This window comes from Borostomias antarcticus (assembly GCF_949987555.1).
Source record: "Borostomias antarcticus genome assembly, chromosome: 8".
NCBI lineage: Eukaryota > Metazoa > Chordata > Actinopteri > Stomiiformes > Stomiidae > Borostomias > Borostomias antarcticus.
The window spans coordinates 18,654,818-18,679,809 of record NC_140241.1 but is presented as its reverse complement, the minus strand read 5'-3'; the positions used below and the strand labels follow the sequence as shown (position 1 = coordinate 18,679,809).

General features: G+C 49.3%; 1 protein-coding gene across 1 annotated transcript; it reads left to right on the top strand.

The window, feature by feature from the left end:
* The first annotated feature begins 1,519 nt into the window (after positions 1-1,519).
* Positions 1,520-23,227, top strand: setd1ba (SET domain containing 1B, histone lysine methyltransferase a). The gene is made up of 17 exons (XM_084442611.1): positions 1,520-1,691; positions 1,888-2,042; positions 2,367-2,465; positions 2,841-3,111; positions 4,222-4,340; positions 6,031-7,110; positions 9,886-10,656; positions 11,128-11,301; positions 12,498-12,800; positions 12,953-13,019; positions 13,107-13,502; positions 13,764-15,240; positions 15,570-15,729; positions 15,882-16,007; positions 16,405-16,524; positions 20,415-20,552; positions 20,718-23,227. The coding sequence occupies exons 1-17, from the start codon at positions 1,631-1,633 to the stop codon at positions 20,889-20,891; spliced, it is 5,691 nt and encodes a 1,896-aa protein (XP_084298737.1). The 5' UTR covers positions 1,520-1,630; the 3' UTR covers positions 20,892-23,227.
* The last annotated feature ends 1,765 nt before the right edge of the window (positions 23,228-24,992 follow it).

Sequence of the window (24,992 nt, the reverse complement as noted above, 5' to 3'; positions counted from 1 at the left end):
CCATTTGCTGTCTCTGTCTGGCCTGCTTTCTCTGCACACATTTGAGGAAACGTCGCCTCTAATGTTATAACCCATGAGCTTCTACAGCATGCCAATGAATGTTTTGAAGAGAGAAATTGGCATTTATACTTATACCATTATTCTTAGGATGCATTTGATAATATAAGTTAATGAGGCTAAATAAGATTGGTACTTTAATAACAGTACTGCATATTTGATAGCTTTTTACAAATAGAAGTTAATAAAATTTAACTTACTCATTGCTAAATCATAGAAGGCCAATACAGTGCAATGTCAGTAATATGCCAGTACACAATTTAATTATCTGTGTTTACACCTTCAATCAATAAGCTGTTTATTTACTATATATTTTTCTTTTTACTTTATAAACACAAATACTATGTTATGGGTGTGCCATGACCTAGTTAAGACAAAGATGGATTCCAGGCAGAGAAAAAAAGGTTCAAAATGTCAAAGGGGTAACATCCAGTATTTTATCTTCCTTCTTCTCAATCCTTTCAATGAGGAATCATTGTAATTTATCATATAGTCCATAGAGAGATGAGGAAATCAAGTATAAGATCCCTTTTGGAACAAAGGAAACCCATATTGGCCATTGAGTCCCATTTCAGGAAAATGGCTGCTGGGAGCGCACAGCCCCCTCTCTCTGCTCTCTGTTGAAGGGTTCCTCAACTGTGCCTCTAATAGCAGAGGCTGAAATGGTGCTTCGATCTGATTGGCTGACGGAACAGCTACTGTTAACCAGCCAATTGCCCAAGCACTGCAAAATATCAAGCAATGTGTTGTAATGGCACTCACAATCTCACAACACACAATAAGACTAACTGATAATTCATACACATTTTGAATTTAATTTCTAATGTAATGATAATAATTGTTTTTGGATATCATAGGCAATTTTAACAATAGGCTATTGTATTCTATGCGTATCTTAAACTAAGAGATGCACGTCTACATTGTGGCTCTAGATTAAAAAATAGTAGGCTAATGGGTTAAGTTGCTTTATCGTATACTTATAGTGGTGGTGAAGTAAGCAAGAAAGGACGATATGTATCCGAGATATTCATGAGCCATGAATGGGAAGAGATCCCCTGAAAACAGTTCTAGGGTCAGACCTTAATATTATAGTGCCGACCTTAACTCTTCGTTGTGGAAACGTAACCGACCCCAGATCAGTGCATACCCTCGAAAAATAGCCTCCTGTATCCATCTTGTGTTTGCCGTTTACGTAAATGCAAGGAGCAGATTCAACATTTACCACAAAGTCAATGTTCAGGCTACTGAACCAGTAAACCGACATTTTAAGACATGGACATCTATTAAATTCGAAATTGTATAAAATCCCAGTCCATGGAGTTTATTATAGTCCGACAATATGAAAGAAGGTAGACATATTAAAAGAACTTGGTATCGAAAGTGCGAGTGGTATGAGGGGTTGCCAAGCTCAAAAGTGGTGTATTGTGGGAGAGACAGAAACCCCAGACTAGAGGCACACAATATGTGTTGGCTCGCAAAAAGGAGGCAGTATCCTTTAAATCATGTAATGTAATCAGCGAAAGGTGAACGATCTCGCCGTTTGATTAATTAAAAATAGTCGATCGGACAAATCATGTCCAAGCCAGGAGAAAGAAACAGACTAAACGAAGACCATGGCAGAAAGCAGAGTTCAAGTAAGCTTGCTCTTTTTTTCTTCTTCTGTAATGTCTGTTTCGGTAACTGGGATATTATTCTCTCCCGTTTTCTTCCGCACAGTAGCCTAGTCTATGTGCAAATTGCAGATAGAATGCGATGCTTGAGAATGTGCTACAATGTGACAAGTGATCGTACGCGAGACCGTGTTGCCCTCATGTTAATGTGTCTTTTCAGGTTTGGCGAACGGCATGGAAAACAGACATCCCGTTTGCAGTTCGGGGGAGAAGCGAAGTCACCATTGGAGAAGTTACAAGTTGATTATTGATCCAGCGTTGAAGAAGGGACCGCTAAAAGTGTATCGCTACGATGGACAGACTTTTAGTACGCCCGTAAGTGGATCACTCACATCCGCCTTTCATATGACGAGTAAGCAGCGTTACATTGGAACAGTGGCCCCCCAAGATTGATCCATTGTTGATTCTTGGTGGACTGGTACTCTAGTCTTTGCACCTGACCATCACAGTTATCACTATCCCTTCCTTGCCAGTCACTTGCAGTCGAACGACATGACACTTCTGAAAAGTAATAGCCTATAGTCCAGGATATTGTCATTTGAATGGGCTGCACATTTAATTTAATCCATAATCTATACGATGTTCTTCCCGTGTGTTCCAAACTCTAGAATGGTAGCTAACGCGCTGTTCTCCCCACAGGACCCTGGCATGCCTCCAGTGGATAGTGTTCGGGACCCTAGAATCGGCCGTCTCTGGACTAAGTACAGAGAGACTGATCTCCCGGTACCGAAGTTCAAGGTACCGTATTAAACCGCTCGGTGATCCGGACTTTTATGCTATTTTAGTTTTGTTGGTTTTAAAACTCAGGTGCAGGGTAGCCAGACACACCCCCTCGCTCATCTTGTTCCAAAGTCTCGTGCCGTTTAAGTTTTTAGGAGTAGGCTAGCAGCCTGAGAGAAGCGCACAAGACGATGCACGATTGTTTTTAGCCGTTCGCAAGCTTTATTAATAATGTATTCATTTTTCTAGTCTTTGTTATTAGGCTGCCCGGTTTTCCAAATTAGAGTGCGTGTGGCATCACGCAATATGGTGCAAATAGGCTAAACGGTCTACAAATGCAGGACACATGATGTTTAGCCTGCCAGTAATGATGCTGACATCCCTTTCTTTCAGATTGATGAATGTTACATCGGCCGTGTGCCTCCCAAGGAGGTTACATTTGCGAAGCTGAATGATAACATCAGAGAGGCCTTTTTGACCGATATGTGCAAGAAATTTGGAGATTTAGAAGAGGTTGAAATTCTGTACAATCCGAAGAACAAAAAGCACTTGGGAATTGCCAAGGTTGTTTTTGGAACTGTCAAATCGGCTAAGGATGCTGTCCAGAGGCTTCACAACACGACTGTCATGGGCAACAAGATCCACGTTGAGCTTGACCCTAAAGGTAAGCAATCTATGAATTCCTCTAGTGTAGAACAAAAAACTTATCGCATGTCCATATATGTCCTATAGGTCTACCCTTATTATTATGTCACTTTATGTAGAAATTTAGGTGGACAGTTGTAGTCACGTGTACACATTTACATTGGTTGCCTGGTAACATAATTGCATTTCATTGAGCGCTTAGGACTCCCATGAGCCTCAAACGATAACCTAACATTTTACCTTGATGCACATTTTTTATTTTAACCCGCAAAAAATAGAACCAACAGCACCAACAGCTAACTCATTCCTTTTTTTATTTTTAAGATTTCTTTTTCAGTCGCCCATTAATATTGCTGTTGAAATATTAAACCCCTCGCAGCAATAGGCCTAAGCTATTCCAAACGTTTAAAAGACAAGAAAAATCTTGTTGAAAAGTTTTCCCTAATAGCCTATTCCACAGCGCTGCTTGTAAGAATAATTTGCTTCATTGTTTATCACATGTACATAGCTACATTTGACTGTAGACTAGATCATTGACAGTAGACTAGGATGTAGGCTAATAGAAATAACTCCTTCTTGCTTTGATATGAAACTGGGTTATACATAGGCCTAATGCTAAATAATATTGGTCATTTGACCTGGGCAAATAAGGACTATTCTATTTCCATATGAAACACAGTTTGAAATTACACATTGTTTTCTTTCATCCAGCAACTGTCTCGCTGCTCTCTTAAAGAGACAGTGGTTATTTTCATTCATCCGTGTGGCATGTTTATGATAGTAGTAGGCCTAATGCATTTTTGTCCCAGACATTAATTTGACTAGTGTTAAAGATATAAGCTTTATTCTCAGTCAATGGCATAGTCAGTGTGTGTCGTAGGGACTTTTATTATGCTTTTATTTATTTTTTGTACTTAAAAAAAATAAATTACTGTATATTCTAATGAATAATTGAGCATCGGCGTAAAGCTGATGTACACAACTTTTTATAAACCACTCTCATTTTTGTGCTCTTTTTTGTTCTGGTGTGTCTCTGTTATCTGTTTGACTTGCCTCTCACTGTAAAGCTTCCTTGGATTTTAGAAAGGCACTATATGAATGCAATTTATTATTATTATTATTATTTCAGGTGAGAAACGCCTTGAGTACTTCCAGCTCCTTATGGATGGCAGCTACACCCCCCGGACTCTTCCTGTGAGTGGAGAGGAGGCCAGAGTCTCTCCTCAGAGTCTGGCTGAGGCCCTGTTGGTAAGAGCCCTAACCCTATCATGACCTTTCAGAACTATCATGACCTTTCAGGACTATCATGACCTTACAGAACTATCATGACGTTTCAGAACTATCATGACCTTTCAGAACTATCATGACCTTTCAGAACTATCATGACCTTACAGAACTATCATGACCTTTCAGAACTATCATGACCTTTCAGAACTAGCATGACCTTTCAGAACTATCATGACCTTTCAGAACTATCATGACCAAGAATGAGCAGGATATGGTCAGGAGAATGGGCCTTTGCTTTCCATGTGCTTTTGACTGTGTTTTATTAAGGCCCACGTGTTTACTATACTGGACCTGGGTAACCCATCACCATGTGTGTACTATACTGGACCTGGGTAACCCATCACCATGTGTTTACTATACTGGACCTGGTTAACCTGTCACCATGTGTTTACTATACTGGACCTGGGTAACCATCACCATGTGTTTACTATACTGGACCTGGGTAACCATCACCATGTGTTTACTATACTGGACCTGGGTAACCATCACCATGTGTTTACTATACTGGACCTGGGTAACCTTCACCATGTGTTTACTATACTGGACCTGGGTAACCTGTCACCATGTGTTTACTATACTGGACCTGGGTAACCATCACCATGTGTTTACTATACTGGACCTGGGTAACCCGTCACCTTGTGTTTACTATACTGGACCTGGGTAACCCATCACCATGTGTTTACTATACTGGACCTGGGTAACCTGTCACCATGTGTTTACTATACTGGACCTGGGTAACCATCACCATGTGTTTACTATACTGGACCTCGGTAACCCGTCACCATGTGTTTACTATACTGGACCTGGGTAACCATCACCATGTGTTTACTATACTGGACCTCGGTAACCCGTCACCTTGTGTTTACTATACTGGACCTGGGTAACCTGTCACCAGTAATGCATTTGAGATTGAAGCTACATGATTTAGTCTGAGCCAGTTTGAAGGTTTACTTGGTGATTTAGCCCAGGCCTTTAGCCCATGATTTAGCCCATGATTTAGCCCAGGCCTTTAGCCCATGATTTAGCCCAGGCCTTAAGCCCATGATTTAGCCCAGGCCTTTAGCCCAGGAGTTTAGCCCATGATTTAGCCCAGGCCTTTATGCCATGATTTAGCCCAGGCCTTTAGCCCATGATTTAGCCCAGGCCTTTAGCCCATGATTTAGCCCAGGCCTTTATCCCATGATTTAGCCCAGGCCTTTAGCCCATGATTTAGCCCAGGCCTTTGTCATTGTTACTGGCCTGGACTCCGCTGAGTCCCAGTGAAGCCCTCAGCGATCTGAGCTGACACCCTTATCTCTAATCCACTTTATCAGTGCAGCAGGTGGTAAAATGGGGCCCAGGAAGGAATGTTGTCCAGGCGCTCTGCCTGCACAGAAAGGGGGAACAGCCATGGAGACCTGCTGCACTTTGAGACCAGAGGCCTTTAACAGGAGGCCCCCGCTCCCCAGGCTGGAGCACAGCAGCGCTAAACTCACCACCATCAGACGATCGGACTAGGTTGTGTAAATATAGTGAGGGCTGGCAAGTTATTCATCATAACACTATATCTGGAACATGGTCAGGTTGGGTCATTTGAATTTATGTCTTGTTTTGCTGCGGTGCCGTCAGAGTGTGTGTGTCCCTCTGACCAGAGTGTTGTGTCCCTCTCCAGGGCAGGCACTCTGAAGCCTCCTCGTCTGCGCTGGGAGGCCCTGTGACCCCCAACAGCAGCAGCACCCCCCTCTCCCTGGACACGGCCTACTCCAGCCTGAGGCAGGACACGCCCCAGTCCCAGGGCACCCCTCACACCCCCCGGCCCACGGGGACCCCCTACTCTCAGGACTCCAACTACTCCAGCAGACAGTCCACCCCGGCCTACCAGTCCAGCCGGGCCGAGGGCTCCGGCGGCTACAAGTCTCGCCGACACGAGAGCAAGTTCCAGGACGCCTACAACCGCCGACCGGAGCGCCGCTACGTCCACACCAGCTCCACCGCCGGCGCCTCCTACCGGGGGAACACCCCCTCCGAACCCGCCCCCTTTAAGCAGAACCCGCCGCCCGAACCCCCGCCGCCTGCCTCCTTCGCTCACACGCCCCCTCCCCCCGTCGCCGCTAGCTTTAAGACGGCGTTCTCCCCGTACCAGGCCCCCCTTCCCCCAGCGTTCCCCCCCACAGAGCCCCCATTCCCCCAGCCTGTCCGGCGGGAGGCGGAGTACCACAGACCCCCCCAGCCACCCCCAGAAGCCCCCACTGACTTCATACCAGTCAAGAACAAACCAGAGACCCCCCCGATCCCAGAGCCCCCCCCTCAGCCCGCCGCCCTCCCCAGCACCCCGCCCCCCCGGACCCCAGAGCACTGCCCCTCCCCGGGCCCCCCCACCCTGGAGCAGATCAGTCTGGACTCGCGCATCGAGATGCTCCTGAAACGCAAGCTGCCCTTCCTGGCCGAGCGCGACTCCGACACGGAGGTGCGGATGGAGGGGAGTCCCATCTCCTCCTCCTCCTCCCAGCTGTCCCCCATACCCCCGTACACGACCGGCTCCCAGGGGGCCCCGCACGCTTCGCGGCCCTCCAGCACCGGCCTGGAGGACATCAGCCCCACGCCGCTGCCCGACTCCGACGACGAGGAGCTCATCCCTGGGACGGCCTCGCTGCTCAAGAGGGCAGCTTCTCCTGTCCAGGGGAAGACCATTTCCAATGACCTCAAAGATGGTCGCCTTGGAAACCACACACCCACGGACAAAATGGACACGGTAAGACCCCAAAAGCAACAGCCGACCGTCCAATCAGGAGCTTCTACTGTACGCATCATTAGACATTTGAAATATAAAGACAGTTCATGTCCAGTCCATACATTTTCATTCAAAAAGTCCTGAATGTCACTCCCCACTGAATGACCCCAGGACCTCAGACCCCCCAGCTGTGAGGAGAAAGGCTGGTCAGGGCTTCTGGTCTCCTGTGTGATGTTTTTCCTGCAGTCTGACCCATGGGTCAGTTACAGAGAAGCCACAGGGAGCAGCCTAGGCCTCAGTGGGGGAGGGGGAGGATGAGGGCTCAGCAGGTGAGGGTGAGGATGAGGATGAGGGCTCAGAGGATGAGGGTTAGGATGAAGGCTCAGAGGATGAGGGTGAGGAGTGTGAGGATGAGGGTGAGGAGTGTGAGGGTTAGGGTGAGGATGAGGGCTCAGAGGATGAGGGTTAGGATGAGGGCTCAGAGGATGAGGGTGAGGATGAGGAGTGTGAGGGTTAGGATGAGGGCTCAGAGGAGGAGGGTGAGGAGTGTGAGGGTTAGGGTGAGGGCTCAGAGGATGAGGATGAGGGCTCAGAGTGTGAGGGGGAGGGTTAGGGTGAGGGCTCAGAGGGGGAGGGGGGGGTTAGGATGAGGGCTCAGAGGGGGAGGGTTAGGGTGAGGGCTCAGAGGGGGAGGGTGAGGGTGAGTGCTCAGAGGGGGAGGGTGAGGATGAGGGCTCAGAGTGTGAGGGGGAGGGTTAGGGTGAGGGGGGAGGGGGAGGATGAGGGTTAGGATGAGGGCTCAGAGGGTGAGGGTGAGGAGTGTGAGGGTGAGGAGTGTGAGGGTGAGGGCTCAGAGGGTGAGGGGGGGGGTTAGGGTGAGGGCTCAGAGGGGGAGGATAAGGGTGAGGGCTCAGAGGGGGAGGGTGAGGATGAGGGCTCAGAGGGGGAGGGGGGGGGTTAGGATGAGGGCTCAGAGGGGGAGGGTTAGGGTGAGGGCTCAGAGGGGGAGGGTTAGGGTGAGTGCTCAGAGGGGGAGGGTGAGGATGAGGGCTCAGAGTGTGAGGGGGAGGGGGGAGGGGGAGGATGAGGGTTAGGATGAGGGCTCAGAGGGTGAGGAGTGTGAGGGTGAGGAGTGTGAGGGTGAGGGCTCAGAGGGTGAGGGGGGGGGTTAGGGTGAGGGCTCAGAGGGGGAGGATAAGGGTGAGGGCTCAGAGGGGGAGGGTGAGGATGAGGGCTCAGAGTGTGAGGGTGAGGGCTCAGAGGGGGAGGGTGAGGATGAGGGCTCAGAGGGGGAGGGTGAGGATGAGGGCTCAGAGGGGGAGGGTTAGGGTGAGGGCTCAGAGGGGGAGGGGGAGGATGAGGGCTCAGAGGGGGAGGGTGAGGATGAGGGCTCAGAGGGGGAGGGTGAGGATGAGGGCTCAGAGGGGGAGGGTTAGGGTGAGGGCTCAGAGGGGGAGGGGGAGGATGAGGGCTCAGAGGGTGAGGGGGAGGGTTAGCAGACTCTTCTTTTAGTCTGTCTTATTTTGCAGCCCATTTGCTCGTAGAGGAAATGGTTCATTTTGGTGTCATACAAACTGATGTATGAAAACATTGGCTGAGTTGTTTGTTTAAAATGTGGTAATCTGTAGGTAATCATATTGATATGATATAAATGGTGCTGAGGGCATTAGGTTGGGTTTGTAAAAGGCTAACCAACCTAGGAACCGCTCCAATATGTAACTCTTACCGTTTCATGCTAGGCTGCATGCCTATGGCCCCAGTAATCTGTTCATTATGTTCTTGGATTCAAGTGTATATTCATATCTGGCCAGTTCACCACTAGTTCAGCCCAGCACTGCTGCTGATGAAGAGAAACATGAGGGAACCCAACACTTTCACTTCCTCTATCCAACCCCCACGAGGCGCTGACAGGGAGCAGAGCAGCTCTGACCGTTGGCTGCATTCAGAACCTCACTTCCTGCTTTCAGTTGAGCCTGACAGGCAGGATCAGCCACATCGCTTTTTATGGCTCGTCTTTCATGTTATCAGAAAGTAAACAAAGCCACATGCTCAGCACACACTCCACACCTCCGGCCCAACGGGTCACTTCTGGCTCAGGAGTCCCACAGATTAATTTGTCAACAGCTACAGATGTGAAAAATAACTACATTGAACTCTTTTCACGTCTGTGTGCGTCCACATTGTTTAGCCCCTCCCCTGTGTGACATCACCAGGCCCAGGCTGCCTTTGTTGTGTAGCGTTTTAAATATATCCCCACAGTTCATTGGCATTTGAATCAACAGCTGTGTTTGATTTTGCGCTTCTGAAGAGTGGAGGGTATATTTGCTGATGTCTGTGGACTGGGCTCCTCCTCCAGGCTGTGGCTGTGCTTGTTTCAGGGATTCATATAGAATCACATGCTGCTAAATGCAAGTGGGGTATTTTCAGACACTAATGTCAAGGTTAGATAGAGCCTGTATTCAATGAAGGACGCGGGGGTGACTGTGTCATTCCGATGGCGTGTCCGAGACCTATTAGCCTTCACTACATGGCGGGGCGCCCTCATGTGCAGTTGGACCTTAAATCATGATTACATTTCACGCAACTCCCGTTGAAAACGTTCGGTTCCATTAACAAGAAATTAATTGAGTAACCAAATCTTAGTCAAGTAAATTCTTATCGGCAATTAATTGATAGTGATTGATTAACATTAACATCCCTAGAACCTAACCCTAACATCCCTAGAACTTAACCCTAACATCACTAGAACCTAACCCAAACATCCCTAGACCTTCTGATGTGTTTTCTGTCCCCCAGAGCCACCAGTCGTCCGGCGAGGACATGGAGATCTCTGAGGACGAGATGCCGGGCTCCCCCAGCGCCAGCGGCGACTGCGCCAACGGCATCGTGGTCAACTCTGCCGTGTCCCCCATGCACCCCCAGAACCTCTCCATCCCTCCTCCCGGGTTCCCCCCCCTCCCCCCACAGACCCGCTTCCCTCTCCCCCCGCCCCACCTGCCCCCCCACTCGGCCGTGCCGGGACCCCACCCTCACCTGGCCGGCCCCCCCGGCGTGCCCCCCCCCATGTTGCCCCACCTGCCCTACCCCCCTAACATGGTGCCCATAATGCAGATGGAGCTGATGAACTGCCTTCCTCAGTGGAGCAGCGTTCACATGTCCTTCCAGATGCAGACCCAGATGTTGAGCCGCATGGCCCAGAGCCAGAGGCCCTACCCCTACCCCCACTTCATGGGCGCGGGCGGGGCCGCCGCAGGGGGGGTGGGGCCCATGGCGTTCGGGAGTCCCTACCCCCCCCTGGCCATGGCCGGCGGCCCAGCAGGAAACGCAGCGGCGCCCGGGCAAGCCTGGCCACACCCCAGCATGCCCAAGTTCAACCCTGCCGTCCCTCCCCCGGGCTACGAGGCCCAGAAGGAGGACCCCCACAAGGCCACGGTGGACGGGGTGCTGCTGGTCATCATGAAGGAGCTCAAGGCCATCATGAAGAGAGACCTCAACCGCAAGATGGTGGAAGTGGTGGCGTTCCGGGCGTTCGACGAGTGGTGGGACAGGAAGGAGCGCTCAGCCAAGGTACCAGCCCCCCTCACGGGTCACCTGGTCCCATGGGTCACCTGGTCCCACAGGTCACCTGGTCCCACCGGGTCACCTGGTCCCACCAGCTCACCTAACCCTAACCCTGGACCAAGAGCATTCAAGTGCTAGAATGTGTCCATTGTTGCCCGGATACCATAGAATGTTTTTCTGAAGCCACATTTAATTTATATAATGTTTCACATTAAAGTTTCTCAGTAATTGATAGTGAAAGGTGAAAGTGAGCAAAGATAAATTCACACAAAACTCTGAGAGGATATTAAGACTGTCTTCATATTATGGATAGTGGTTACAGTATGGTAGGATTTAATGTTATTTAATAAGTGTCTTTAATCTAGTAGTGCTTCTTTTGTCTTCTATGAACTGGCTGTGGTTGAATGATGGGCCTTGTACAGGGTTGAACCAGCTGAGCTCAGACCTGAGACCATGTTGTTGTTGTTGCTGCTCCAGGCGTCCTTGACTCCGGTGAAGGCGGGGGAGGGGAAGGAGGAGGAGAAGCCCAAACCCAAGGAGACGCTGGGCTCCAGCCTGCTGGAGAACTGGAACAAGGGCGAGGGGCTGGGCTACGAGGGCATGGGCCTGGGCATCAGCCTCCGGGGGGCCATCCGCCTGCCCTCCTTCAAGGTACTGGACCATCACACCTCCTAGCACACCTGGCCACAGGGTGACCAGAGGAGTACAGAAAACAGGATGGACTGGATCCACATCCTCTTCTTGCCTTCACACTTCACACGTCCCCGACTGCGTGTGTTCTAGATTGTGCAGTGCAAGTGAATAAGGACCACATCCACCAACCAATCAATCAATCAATCAATCAACCAATCAACCAATCTAATGATTTTTACATGGCACCTTTCATTTTACAGTAGGACCCCACTTATCCGAACCCAACGGGACCGAAGGTCGTTCGTATCTCTGAAATGTCCGGATGACTGAAACTTATGTTAAAATGCACCAAATTCAATAAGTGGTATACTTGTTTCATATAGACTCATAATAGACCAATAAATACCCTTAATTACTTGCATCAAAATTGTAATCAAATAGCCAACTAAACTCATATAGCCTAGCCTATAATAGACCTACAGTAGCCTAAAATAACCTGAATTTCCACTTGAGTGCGTGCTTTGATCAAATACAGTACTTTATTCTCAAATGAGGCGTAAGCTGCATCAATAGGCTACTGTATTCGCAGAACAAAATGGTATAGCCTAAAAACAACCCAACAATTAGAGCAAATGATAATCAATAAATAAATAAATGAAATGACAGACAAGTTGTCGTGTCTTAGGCTATTGTAGCCTAAAAAAGTCTCTAAAACAACCAATGTAGGCTAACGTGGCCTAGGCTGTAGGCTATTATTTAACAAATACAGTAGGTCTAGTAGGCTAATCTACATGCTCACAACACGTCTGTGTTCCTGAAGTCCATTAACTGGGAACGAAAAATGACTCGATGCTCCTCTGCTTCAGGTTGTTGACGCGCTTTCTGGCTGCCAAGGAATGCAGAATGCGTTTGCGTTTTGCGCTCGACATTAGAGTAACAAAGAAATGAAACGTGACAGTAGGCTACAGCCTACAGGCAACATGTAGGTCTACATACAGTTCTGTTTTTATTCACAGTAGGATACAGTACTGTAATGAAAATCCCACTAGTAACCAGATAGCAGGCAAAAAAAATAAATAACGTTTTTCAAGCCTGTCCGGTAGACCGGGAGGTTCGGATCTCTGAAGTTCAGATGAGTGGGGTCCTACTGTACTGTATAAATGCAGCTTTTATGAGCGGTTTAGCCTTATTTGCTGGTGGTTTGTGTGTCTCAGGTGAAGAGGAAGGACCCTCCCGAGGCCGCCTCCATAGGGGACCCCAAGCGAGCGCGTCCGTCCACGCCGGTGGATGACGAGCTGGAGGACGAGGGGCAGACGGACCTGCCCTCGGATGACTCCAAACTGGACGCTGACGGGGCGTCACGGCGACGCCACGCTCGGCCGCTGGAGCTAGACAGCGAGGGAGAGGAGGAGGAGGAGTCTGGGAAGGAGTCGCCGCGGTCGGACCGGGAGGAGGAGCCGGACCGGGAGGAGGAGCCGGATGAGACCGAGGCCTCTGAGAGACTGTCATCCAGCAAGGTGACCCGTCACATCACATAACCACAGACCTTATTAGGCCGAGTGTCAGAAATGCCTCCGCAGAGCCTGTCTGCCGCGTGTAGAACCTGATTCATGACTCTGTATGCGCAGTGATTTCACTGATCTGTAACTGGGGGGATGGGCTCTTTCAGGAGAGCAGCGCAGAGGATGAGGCGGACTCGTCCAGCGACGGTGAATCATCAGATTCGTCAGACGAAGGTTCGTTCTGCTTCTATTAAGCCGCAGCTGTTGGGCGCTGCGTGTGTGAACTGTTCAATCACTGTGTCTCTTCCTCTTCCTCCATAGATGCAGCCAGCTCTGCCTCCTCCAAGGCCGACTCTGACTCGTCTGCAGAGAGCGGAGACTCCTCCGACTATGAATCCAGCTCGGAGGAGGAGGAGGAGGTGGACGGGGTGCAAGTAGAGGTGGAGTCTGAGGGGAAAGGAGAGGACAGAGCTCGGACCTCTTCTTCCTCCTCCTCCTCCTCTTCGTCGTCTTCTTCTGATGAGGAGGAGGTGGAGTCCAAGGCTCCCAGCACGCCCACAGGGCCGGCCCCCGAGGAACAGCCCTCAGAGGAGGAGCAGGGGCCCCTCATGGAGCCCGGCGGCCAGCCCAAGGCCCCCGGAGACGGGCAGGAGGCTGTGGCTGCGGGAAAGACCGGCCTGGAGGACCTGCGACCACCATCGCCCAAAGGAGTCCCAGGTTTGAGCTTTCATCCTGCTGGCGCTCGCTCTGCAAATGCTCCTTCTGTAAAGGTGTCTCTTGTAGCTCTGATACTCGCTGTTGAGATTCACAGGTCTAATACTCGCTATTGAGATTCACAGGTCTAATACTCGCTGTTGAGATTCACAGGTCTAATACTCGCTGTGGAGACTCACAGGTCTAATACTCGCTGTTGAGATTCACAGGTCTAATACTCGAGATTCACAGTGATTGACGGCGCCGTATCGGTTTGCTTTTCAGTTGAGGAGCCAGAGATCGATCTGCAAGTCAGTATTCCGGTTCCCAAGTCTGAACCCCAGGAGGATGATGGGAATGTTCGGCCCCCTACCCCCACCGGCTCCCCTGACCGGGACGGGGGCCCCCAGCCCCAGAGCCGGGCGGCGGAGGAGGAGCTGCCCTGCACCCCTGGCCGAGGGGCCTCCGACACCCCTGTCCCCAAATCCCTCCCTGTTCCCGCCATGCACCTCCCCCCGGCCCCGGAGCCCCGCCCCCTCCTCCTGCCGCCCCCGGAGCACCTGCCCGACCAACCGCTCCGCGCCCGGCTGCCCACTGACGACGACATCCCTCGCACCCCTGGCCGGGACCTGCTGGACCGGGCACGCAGGCTGGGCAAGTCCCAGAGCACGGACCCGGTGCCCGTCACGCCCGGCAGCGACGCCTCGCTGACCGGCAACAGCCTGGCCGCCCTCTGCTCACCACACATCCCCGGGAGTCCCTTCTCCTACCCCGCCCAGTCCCCCGTCTTGAACGCCGGCATCCCCCGGACCCCCGGCAGAGACCTCACCTTCACCCCCGTCTTCCCCGACCCCGCCGCCCTGGCCGCTGGCCTGCCCCTCCACAGGAAGGCCTCCTCCGACGGCCTGGACGACCTGCCCCTCCACAGGAAGGCCTCCTCCGCCGGCCTGGACGACCTGCCCCTCCACAGGAAGGCCTCCTCCGCCGGCCTTGACGACCTGCCCCTCCACAGGAAGGCCTCCTCCGACGGCCTGGACGACCTGCCCCTCCACAGGAAGGCCTCCTCCGCCGGTCTGGACGAGCGGCCCGTCTTCAAGGAGCCTCCCCTCAGCTCGCTGGCCGGCCCGCCTCCCTCCGCCGGGTCACTGCTGCTCCTCCAGGGAGAGGTCGAAGCCCCGCCTCCCCTAGCGCCCGCAGACGTCCCCGACGCCACGCCGCCCAAGAGGAAGCCTGGCCGGCCGAAGAGCAAGAAGACGGCTCTGGCTCCGCCCCCCGCCGAGCCCATAGAGCTGTCTGTGAGCTCCATGCCCCCCTCACTCCCCCGCGACGGTCCGCTCAGAGAGCTCCCCGCCGACGCCACGTCCTCAGCGCTGCCCGACGGCCCCAGACACACCGGGCTGGACGCCTCCGCCAAGGGGCTGGACTTCCGGGAAGGAGAGGCGGAGCCTCAGATGGTGCTGTCCTCTGACGACGGGTACCTGCACTACGACGATGAGGCGCCCATCAAGCCTGCCCGGCGGGCGCGCAGAGGGTGGGAGGAGCTACTGCTGGGCAGCCTATCCCCTGTGAGCACGCCGGCCAGGCCCTGCTTTGACCCGCGCTCGGACTTTGAGGAGATGACCATCCTGTACGACATCTGGAACGACGGCATTGATGAGGAGGACATTCGCCACCTGCAGGTGACCTATGACAAGATGCTCCAGCAGGACAACGGCAACGACTGGCTCAACGACACGCTCTGGGTGCAGCACCCTCATATCCTTTACTACTGAGATCACCTGTACTGTATGTGATACGACTGTAATGAACTACTGCATGTGATACGACTGTAACGAACTACTGCATGTGATACGACTGTAATGAACAACAATGCTCTTTTTCTCATCTAGTACTTGGCGATGCAAGCGCCCTCTGCTGTCGCAATAGGTCAATTACACTGAATTGAGTGACACCATCTCCTGCTTCCCATATGAAGTAGTATAGTCTGCCAGCCCAGGCAAAGCAGTGAAGTATGGTGGTGTAACCACTGAAGGCTCTAACCTTTTTCCAAAATCTCGCTAGTGTTTCCCTTGACTCCCGTGAACCGACCAGCATCCCCGGGGTGAAGAGGAAGAGGAGGGATGATGGGATGAGGGATCACATGACCGGCTGCGCGCGGAGCGAGGGCTACTACAAGATCGACAAGAAGGACAAGATCAAATACCTCCAGAGCACGCGTCTGCTGTCCGAGGAGCCCCCAGTAGACACCCAGGTAGACCCCAGACGTGTGAGACAGAGGATGTTTTAGCTGTAGAGGGACCCTCTCTGACTGTATGACCTGAGATTACTGGATCCTTCTTTTGTCCTCATCTTCCCCCTTGCCTTCGTCTCGCTCCTCCCTCCCCTCCTCCTCCCGTCCTAAAGGGGATGAGTATCCCGGCGCAGGTCCACGCCTCCACCAGAGCGGGCTCGGAGCGCCGGTCCGAACAGCGCCGCCTGCTGTCCTCCTTCAGCTGCGACAGCGACTTGCTCAAGTTCAACCAACTCAAGGTGCGCAGAAACACGACCTGCCTGAAACTAGTCTCTGTCTGTCTGTCTGTCTGCCTGTCTGTCTGTCTGTCTGTCTTCTGCCCTGTGAAGGACGTCACGTTCTTGCACTTTTACTGTAACGCTACGTTCTTAGATGCACTTACGAGTAGTAGTGCACTACCTTATGGTAGTAGTAGACTTCACTACAGTAGTAGTACACTTCACTACAGTAGTGGTACACTTCACTACAGTAGAAACACACTTCACTACAGTAGTAGTACACTTCACTAGAGTAGTAGTACCCTTCACTACAGTAGTAGTCCACTTCACTACAGTAACTATGTTGAATGCACTTGTTGTAAGTGTGCTAAATGCTGTCCTGTTTCACCTCACCTGGCCTTCGCTCTCTTTCTCTCAGTTCCGCAAGAAGAAGATTCGCTTCTGCAAGTCTCATATCCATGACTGGGGCCTGTTCGCCCAGGAGCCCATCGCCGCCGACGAGATGGTGATCGAGTACGTGGGCCAGAACATCAGACAGGTAAGAGACGGGAGAACCAGTCTGGACCAGTACCACCTATTCACAACCACCGGCATATATATATATACTTATTCACAACCACCGACATATATATATATACTCATTCAGAACCACGGGCATATGTATATTTTCAAACCTTTATTTTGACTCGTAAAAGCAAAACAATTACAAGAAGAAGGTCAAAGGTCCAGAGCCAGAGACTTAAAGGATTAACATGGTAATTCAATATAACACTTTCCAGATATCTTTAGGCAACAACAAAACAAATGTGTTTAACTATTTCAGAATTCATCCATAAAAATTCTTTTAAAATATGTTTTTATAGGTCTGAATCTGCCACTCAAAAAGTTCACTCACTCAAAACTGGGCGTGATTCATTACAACTTCTCTGAGCAAATGACCAACTGGAATCATTATGATTGACAGACGTGTGCCCCGTTACCATAGCTACCACCGCTCCGAGCTAGACAACACGAGCTAGATCGCACAACAGCCAGATCAATAGCCATTTTTCTAGCTGCTAACCAGGGGCATTTACAAAGTCCTTAATATTATATTAACCCCCAAACATTATAAAGATACACGCTACCTAACAGGCCGTATCCTCGAATTTGCATTAGGCCTATTTGGGAAAAGTATGATAAAAGTATAACGACGACACGTCTCCCCCACGACACAGAGGAAAAAGCACCCTGCAGCCGGCCACGCAAGCTTGGAGGCTTGGGCTATTAGACTAACGTTATAGCTTTCAGCCAGCTACGAACAGTACCTATTTAGTCAAATAATTGCAATTGTGGGTCTTGCCAGAAGACAGATCATTTGCGCTGTGAAACCGACATAACATCCGCATTGTTCACCAGTCTAACGTTATTTATCTTAGTAGGTGTCCAACAAAGCCAGTTGAACACTGAAACGTTACTGTTCTGGGTTCAACATCTGTCAGTTGTGGTGATGTAAGGAATCGAGCGGAATACCACTGCAATAACTGATTATTGGTCAGATCAATTAAATCATTATAGCTCATTTCACATACAAAGGCAACACAATACATTTTGCAGAAAGGGGCTGGGGATGTAGCCTACTGATCCTACTAATATGTGGCAGACTGCATGCGTAGCGCAGCGATTCAACATAATCGATGAGTTTGGAGACAGAGGGCCGTGCACTACGACTCCGTGAATCTGGAGACTAACAGGTCATGCAGTCAATAGATCTCGTTTTGAATGTTATTGTAATGCCCTCTGGTTATAATAGAATATCGCTACTGGAGCTGTTTAATCCCAAAATGCGCAATGCTTCCTGAAGTTGGGTCGGATCGAGGTGCTGGGATGATCAACATTATGTGGAGCAGATGCCACAGTGATGATTAGGCTTACACAACTTTCAGAATGTTTTGCAGAATTACAATTATTTGGAGTTGTAAATTATGAAAGGAACATAACTTGACTTAATATCTTCACCTCCACCCACCCTGAAATGTAGTCATAATTTTAGCACAGTAGCCTCTATATGCCATCACAACGCTGCAATACAAGACCTTAGGACAAACGATTCAGTACACAGCAGGTGTGTTTGATCAAGTTAAGATCTCAATGTGAGAATAAATAAATGACAAAAAGGACTACGTCTTTATTTTCCGAGGTAATTGTTGCGCATACAACATGACATTAAATTAAGACAGGCTACTTTCTCATAAAACAGGGCGGTGTTGTAACATTTATAATATCATTAGGTGACATTGGCTGCAACCTGCCCTCCAGGACCTGCACACCTCCAGAGCCCTGAAGCGCGGGACCTGGACCTCCCGAGTCCCAGTATTGGAAATGTAGTGATCGGGCTACAAGAAAAGGGGGCAAATTATAAAAGCGATTAGTAATAGCATCGTTATTTTGCATATGCAAAACAGCATAAATTACAACAATAGGCTATTTATCAGTAAGTCTACATTATATCGAATTAAGTTTGAGCGAGAGATAATCGGGAGATTCTTGTGGAGACAAACTGACTTATATCCAACTTTGACTTCGTAACGTTGCCTATTGTATTGGCCTATACAACAAAGCACGCTCACAACAGTTATGGTAGGCTATCGCTTCGGAAACCTTACAGCACAGTTTGCACCTGGTGCAAGTAGATTTTATGCCAGGGAAGAGTACAGTATGGTGCGCTGTGTTTCTGCCATTGCACTGGAGGGCTAACGTTACCAAAAGCAAATGCATTGAGAGCTAACGTTAGCATGCTAGGATAATTAACACAGCTAGCTGACATTCCAAACATTAGGCTAGCTAACGTCAACATGCTGGATAAAGACAAATAACTAGCTGGATCAGACAGCTTTTTAAAAACTGTTGCCAATTACAGCTAACGTTATGGTTCGTTTATCTAACATTAGCTAGGTTGGCTACTCAGACACGGAGATCATGGTAAAAACTTCCCAATATGTATGACAACCACAAATACAATTAGGCCTATAAAACGTACAAATTATATAAAATTAAGAGACTGCAACTATTCAATTATTCTCAAGATGAGAAAGGGTTCAGAGCTGCCTTACCATGTTGGATAGATGGTGAAACGGCGCAGACAGCAGGTGCGGGAGCCAGACAGGTTTCTGTTGGAGGCGGTGCAGGGGAGTGGAGGCGGGATTTTCAAACTTTAGGGTGACGTCAACAAAGGGAAAAACGTCACGAATTCGGAGTATTTTTACCCCGAGTCAAATTGGACTGAAAATGTTACGCTTCCAGTTTCTCAAAAACGACAAAACGGATATATTTAATGTTTTTATTGTGTTTCTTCAATGTCCTATTGTGCAAATAGCACGTTCAAACTCAAAAAAAGTGAAAATTACCATGTTAATCCTTTAAACTCCATAAATGAAGGGAGGACCTCAAGCTTCAGAGTCAGCTGTAGGCTATTCCACGTATGTGGGGCCTCATGAATAAAAGCACCTTCCATGTTCTGAATGCACTCGTGGAACCTTAAAAACAATCCAGTCTCTTGCTCTAGTCTGGTAAGAGCCAAGGCTCCAGTCCAACAGAGATTAAATATATGATGGAAGTTTACCAATAATTGCTTTGAAAATAAACAGGTACCAGTGATACAGTAGTTGCGTCGTAATGAAAGAGATGAGCAGCCTACCTTATCATAAAGGACACAGATGACCAGCCTGCCTTATCATAAAGGACACAGTGATGTGCATCATATCTATCACCAGTAACACATCTAAGGGCGGAGTGGTAGACCCAATCTAGGGACCTCAGGATTGCAGCAGACATGACTATAGATTGTATCACCATAGTCCAACACCGATAAAAACACTGCCTGAACAACTCTCTTCCTACAGAGCATAGGAAAGCTTTAACGGTTTCTGTACAAAAATCCTACCTTCTGCCACAGCTTCGCTGCCAGGTTATCTACATGATACTTGAAGGACAGTTTGTCATCGAGCCATAGACCAAGATATTTATATTCAGTGACTCTCAATACGCAAGCCATTAGCCGTTGATAGATGGATCATATCATAAACATGGACCTAGCTCTAGAGAACAGCATATACTTAGTTTTGTTGGAATTAAGCACTAGTTTAAGATTAGTGAGAGCTTCTTGAAGCACGTTAAAAGAAAGGTGCATATTCTCAATGGCCACCTGAACAGAGTCCGCAATACAGTAGACAATAGTGTCATCAGCATATAGATGAACATGGCAACCAGTGAGTGAAGACACTGTCATTAATATGATGGTAAAAAGGACAGGACCCAACACTGAACCTTGGGGCACGCCTTTAGCAAGGGATAAAGGTTAATTACGATATATATGCCCTTATTCAGAACGACAGGCATGCATATTCCGTCCCAGGCTGTTTAACGGGTTGTTCCGGCGTGTTCCTGCAGGTCATCGCGGACATGCGGGAGAAGCGCTACGAGGAGGAGGGCATCGGGAGCAGCTACATGTTCCGCGTCGACCACGACACCATCATAGACGCCACCAAATGTGGCAACTTCGCCCGCTTCATCAACCACAGCTGCAATGTAAGACCACCTGAAGACCGTCTAGTCTAGTCTAGTCTGACTAGCTCTAGTTTCTCTATAGATCATAAGAGCAAGTGATAAAGATTGGTGATGAAGAAGAGATGAAGATATAACAGTGTTTCACATGCTAACACTTCACGTCATTTGCTTCATTCTTTCACTCAGCCCAACTGCTACGCCAAGGTGATCACAGTGGAGTCACAGAAGAAGATAGTGATCTACTCCAGACAGCCCATCAACGTCAATGAGGAGATCACCTACGACTACAAGTTCCCCATCGAGGATGAGAAGATCCCTTGTTTGTGTGGGGCGGAGAACTGTAGGGGCACCCTGAACTAGAGGAGAGAGCCTTCCAGACTCTCCAAACACCCCCCCCCCTGTACTGGACCCCAAACACCCCCCACCCCCCCTGTTCCCTGGACCCCAAACACCCCCCTCCCCCTGTACTGGACCACGCACACAGAGACCCCACGCCAAAAACACGGTGACAGAAAGTTGGGGAGCAGCTGAGGATGCTGGGTTTGAAGAGTCATCTGGATACATGCAGCTAACCTGTATGGGGGACATATTTACTCAAGATTGTTTACGATTTCAGGTGCTTCTTAAAACAGACAGATTAATGAGTTTTCCACAACTCTGCCAGTGATCTAGAATTCACACAGCTCCGTACCGACTGACTTCCTGGTCCAGCTCTCTAAACCTTCCCTCCTCCAGTGTGTTTTGCTCAGCATGGTTCCTCTCCAGCTGTAGTCCTGGGTAGTGGGATCTAAGCTCGCTTTCCTCATAAGCTTTATGGAGACCACATGTGGTACGTAAGCCCCCCCCCCCCCCCCCCACACACACACACACACACACACACACCCCTCTAGCTGCTCATTGATACTGTTGATACGCACAAGGATAATAATTCCTCTCTTTGGAGGGACATTGTCACACTATTCTCCTCCAGTAGCACAAATATGAGGTCGGGGCTCCTCCTGGTCGGGGCTCCTCCTGGTCGGGGCCCTGGTCCGCTCACACCACGGCTTTCACTTCTAATCCAGACCAGTCTGAGGGAATATAACGGTGCTTCTGCCATGTGTTCCCAAGTCTAGAATGTGCAGTCGTCACTGGGGCTCCTATTGTTCTACACCTGCTCTTACCAGAAAAGAACATGGATCATGCTGCTGCCTGTTACTTTATGCAAAATCTAGATGGATTCAACGATTTACAAATGGTATTATCCTCTTTCTGTATTTTCCATTCTTGCTCAAAATTGACCCATTAGCCTACTCTGTCTTCTCAAAGACACTACTGTGTGTGTGTGTGTGTGTGTGAGAGAGAAAATACTGAATGAGGAAAAAAAGCATACGATGACCTGTTATGATCTAAAGTAATTTTGAACCACGAACTCCAGTGTTAAGACCCAAGAAAAGCATCAGTTCGCTGTGCTGTTAGGTAATCAAGATAAATGGTGAAAATGCAGTCCAATCCCAGCTCAATGTAACTCAGTCCATCGGACGCCTCTCACGACCTTAACATGACAAACGGAAGTGCCAGATGCATGCGTCTGCAGGCCCAGTGTGAAGCCGCCTCTAGCTGCCATGTTAATGCGCTGTGTGTGTCTCCTGGTGAGTGAGTGTGTTTTTACTGAGTGAGCCGAGTGTGTTTTCCTCCGCCTGTGATGAGGATGATTGGTTCAGCTGTGCTCCTCCTCCCATGGTGCTTTTCTGCTGTAGCATTTTTGGCCCAAACAACACAGTATTCTGCCTGTCATCGTAACACAAGTGTTCCTGAAACGACCCCTTGGACCTCGTTCTGTCACCACCTCACTCAAACCCCCAAGCCCCGCCTTCTGTTCACCTCTCAATCTCTGTCAGGGTGTATGAACCACCATGTCTGGGTGTATGAACCACCATGTCTGGGTGTATGAACCACCATGTCTGGGTGTATGAACTACCATGTCTGGGTGTATGAACCACCATGTCTGGGTGTATGAACCACCATGTCATGGTGTATGAACTACCATGTCAGAGTGTATGAACTACCATGTCAGGGTGTATGAACTCCTTCATATTGTTGCCGTCTGAATGCACTAGAGGCTTGCGCTTCCGCTCTCTGTAGCCAGTTGGGTTCTTTAAGACCAAGTCATTCTCTGCTTCTCGTTCAGTTTGATAGCATACTGAGATTTTTCTTTAACAGCGGTGATGTTTATATTGTACATGATTACTTGTATAGAAGATCTGAAGCTTTTTTTTCACTGGGGGAAAACGTATAATAACACATCTTTCCTTTTTAAAACAAAAAAGACTGAGTATTTAAAAAGATATTATCAGGGATCTGTAAAAGGAATTTGTAAAGATAAACAAGGGTTGAATTGTTTATTTAAAGCAAAGGTCCATCTTGTACAGAAAAAAGCTCCACTTCCCTTTGAAAGATTGTTTCTTGTAGAAACTTCTTCATTTTCTGCCCATTTCCTTTGTAATCTTAAAATGTGTAAATACTTTAACTGAATATATATATATTTTTGTTTTGGGGGATTTGCTACAGAAGTACAGCTCAGATGTATGTGACAGCCGGAGCGAGCGTTGAGCTGGTGGCAGGATTTTCAGCTTGTGTCAAGCTTTATTTTTTATTTTCTGTTGTAAATTCTATGAAAACCTGTTTGCAGTGTGAGGTAAGAAAACGAAACCTTGGTGCAGAATCGGCAGGGGAGCGGGGTGGAATCAGCAGCCTGGTCCTCATGTCTATTTATTACACAACAAATGTATAAAAAGAAAATCATGAAAAAATAAATACTTTTTTTTTTTCAAAAGACTGCATTTTAAAAAAACATTTTCTTTTCCTTTTCCAGCGGAGTGACAAGTTTAGATCTTTCTTAATGTCCTTCCAATACATCTTATATGAGCGTATGAAATTAGCATGAATTATAGAACGTGGATCTTAAGTGGAAGTGGATCTTAATCTTATGTGGATCTTAAATGCGATCTAAAGTAAACAGGTACATGCGTGATCCTCAGTGGAGGATGAAGGCCTGTAATTAATGTTGAGCATCAGATACAGAATGGAAAGCTGAATGAAACAATGCTCTCCTGTCTGTCTGTGCTCTATAGTTTGACCAGGGACCTCATCATGTGGTTTAACCCTCCCAGTTTGACCAGGGACCTCATCATGTGGTTTAACCCTCTCAGTTTGACCAAGGACCTCATGTGGTTTAACCCTCCCAGTTTGACCAGGGACCTCATCATGTGGTTTAACCCTCCCAGTTTGACCAGGGACCTCATCATGTCGGTTAACCCTCCCAGTTTGACCAGGGATCTCATCATGTGGTTTAACCCTCCCTGTTTGACAAGGGACCTCATCCATCCATTGTCATCCGCTTATCCGGGGTCGGGTCGCGGAGGCAGCAGTTCCATCAGGGGGCCCCAGACATCCCTTTGCCTGGCAGCATCAATCAGCTCTGCCTGGGGAATCTTAAGCCGCTCCCAGGCCAGTGCAGAGATGTAGTCCCGCCACCTGGTCCTGGGTCTACCCCGCGGCCTCCTCCCAGCCGGACACGCCTGGAACACCTCCCTAGGGAGGCGCCCAGGAGGCATCCTCACTAGATGCCCGAACCACCTCAACTGGCTCGACACAAAGGAGCAGCGGCTCTACTCGAGTCTCTCCCGGATGACTGAACTTCTCACCCGATCTCTCAGGGAGACCCCAGCCACCCTCCAGAGAAAACTCATTTCGGCCGCTTGTATCCGTGATCTCGTTCTTTGTCATGACCCATCCTTCATGACCATAGGTGTGGGTGGGGACGAAGATAGACCGGTAGATTGAGAGCTTTGCCTTTTGGCTCAGCTCTTCTTTCATCACAACAGTGCGGTAAAGCAACTGCAGAACAGTACCAGCTGCTCCGATTCTCCGGCCAAACTTCTCCATGGTTCCCTCACTCGTGAACAAGACCCCCAGATACTTGAACTCCTTCACTTGGGGTAAGAACTCATTTCCTACTCGGAGTGGGCAAACCACCGGTTTTATTGCTGAGAACTATGGCCTCAGATTTAGAGGTGCTGATTCTCATCCCAGCCGCTTCACACTCAGTTGCGAACCGATCCAGAGAGTGCTGGAGGTCGCAGGCCGATGATGCCATCATGACCACATCATCTGCAAACAACAGTGACGCGATCCTCAGCTCACCGAACTGCAAACCCACCTCCCCACGGCTACACCTCGCCCCTTTTTTGAATATTGAGACCACTACCCCAGTCTGCCACTCCTTTGGCACTGTCCCGGAATTCCACGCAATGTTAAAGAGGCGTGTCAACCAAGACAGCCCCTCAACACCCAGCGCCTTCAGCATTTCTGGACTGATCTCATCAGTCCCTGGGGCTTTGCCACTGTGGAGTTGTTTGACTACCTCAGTGACCTCCTCCAGGGAAATTGACGATGACCCCCCTTCATCTTCCGGCTCTG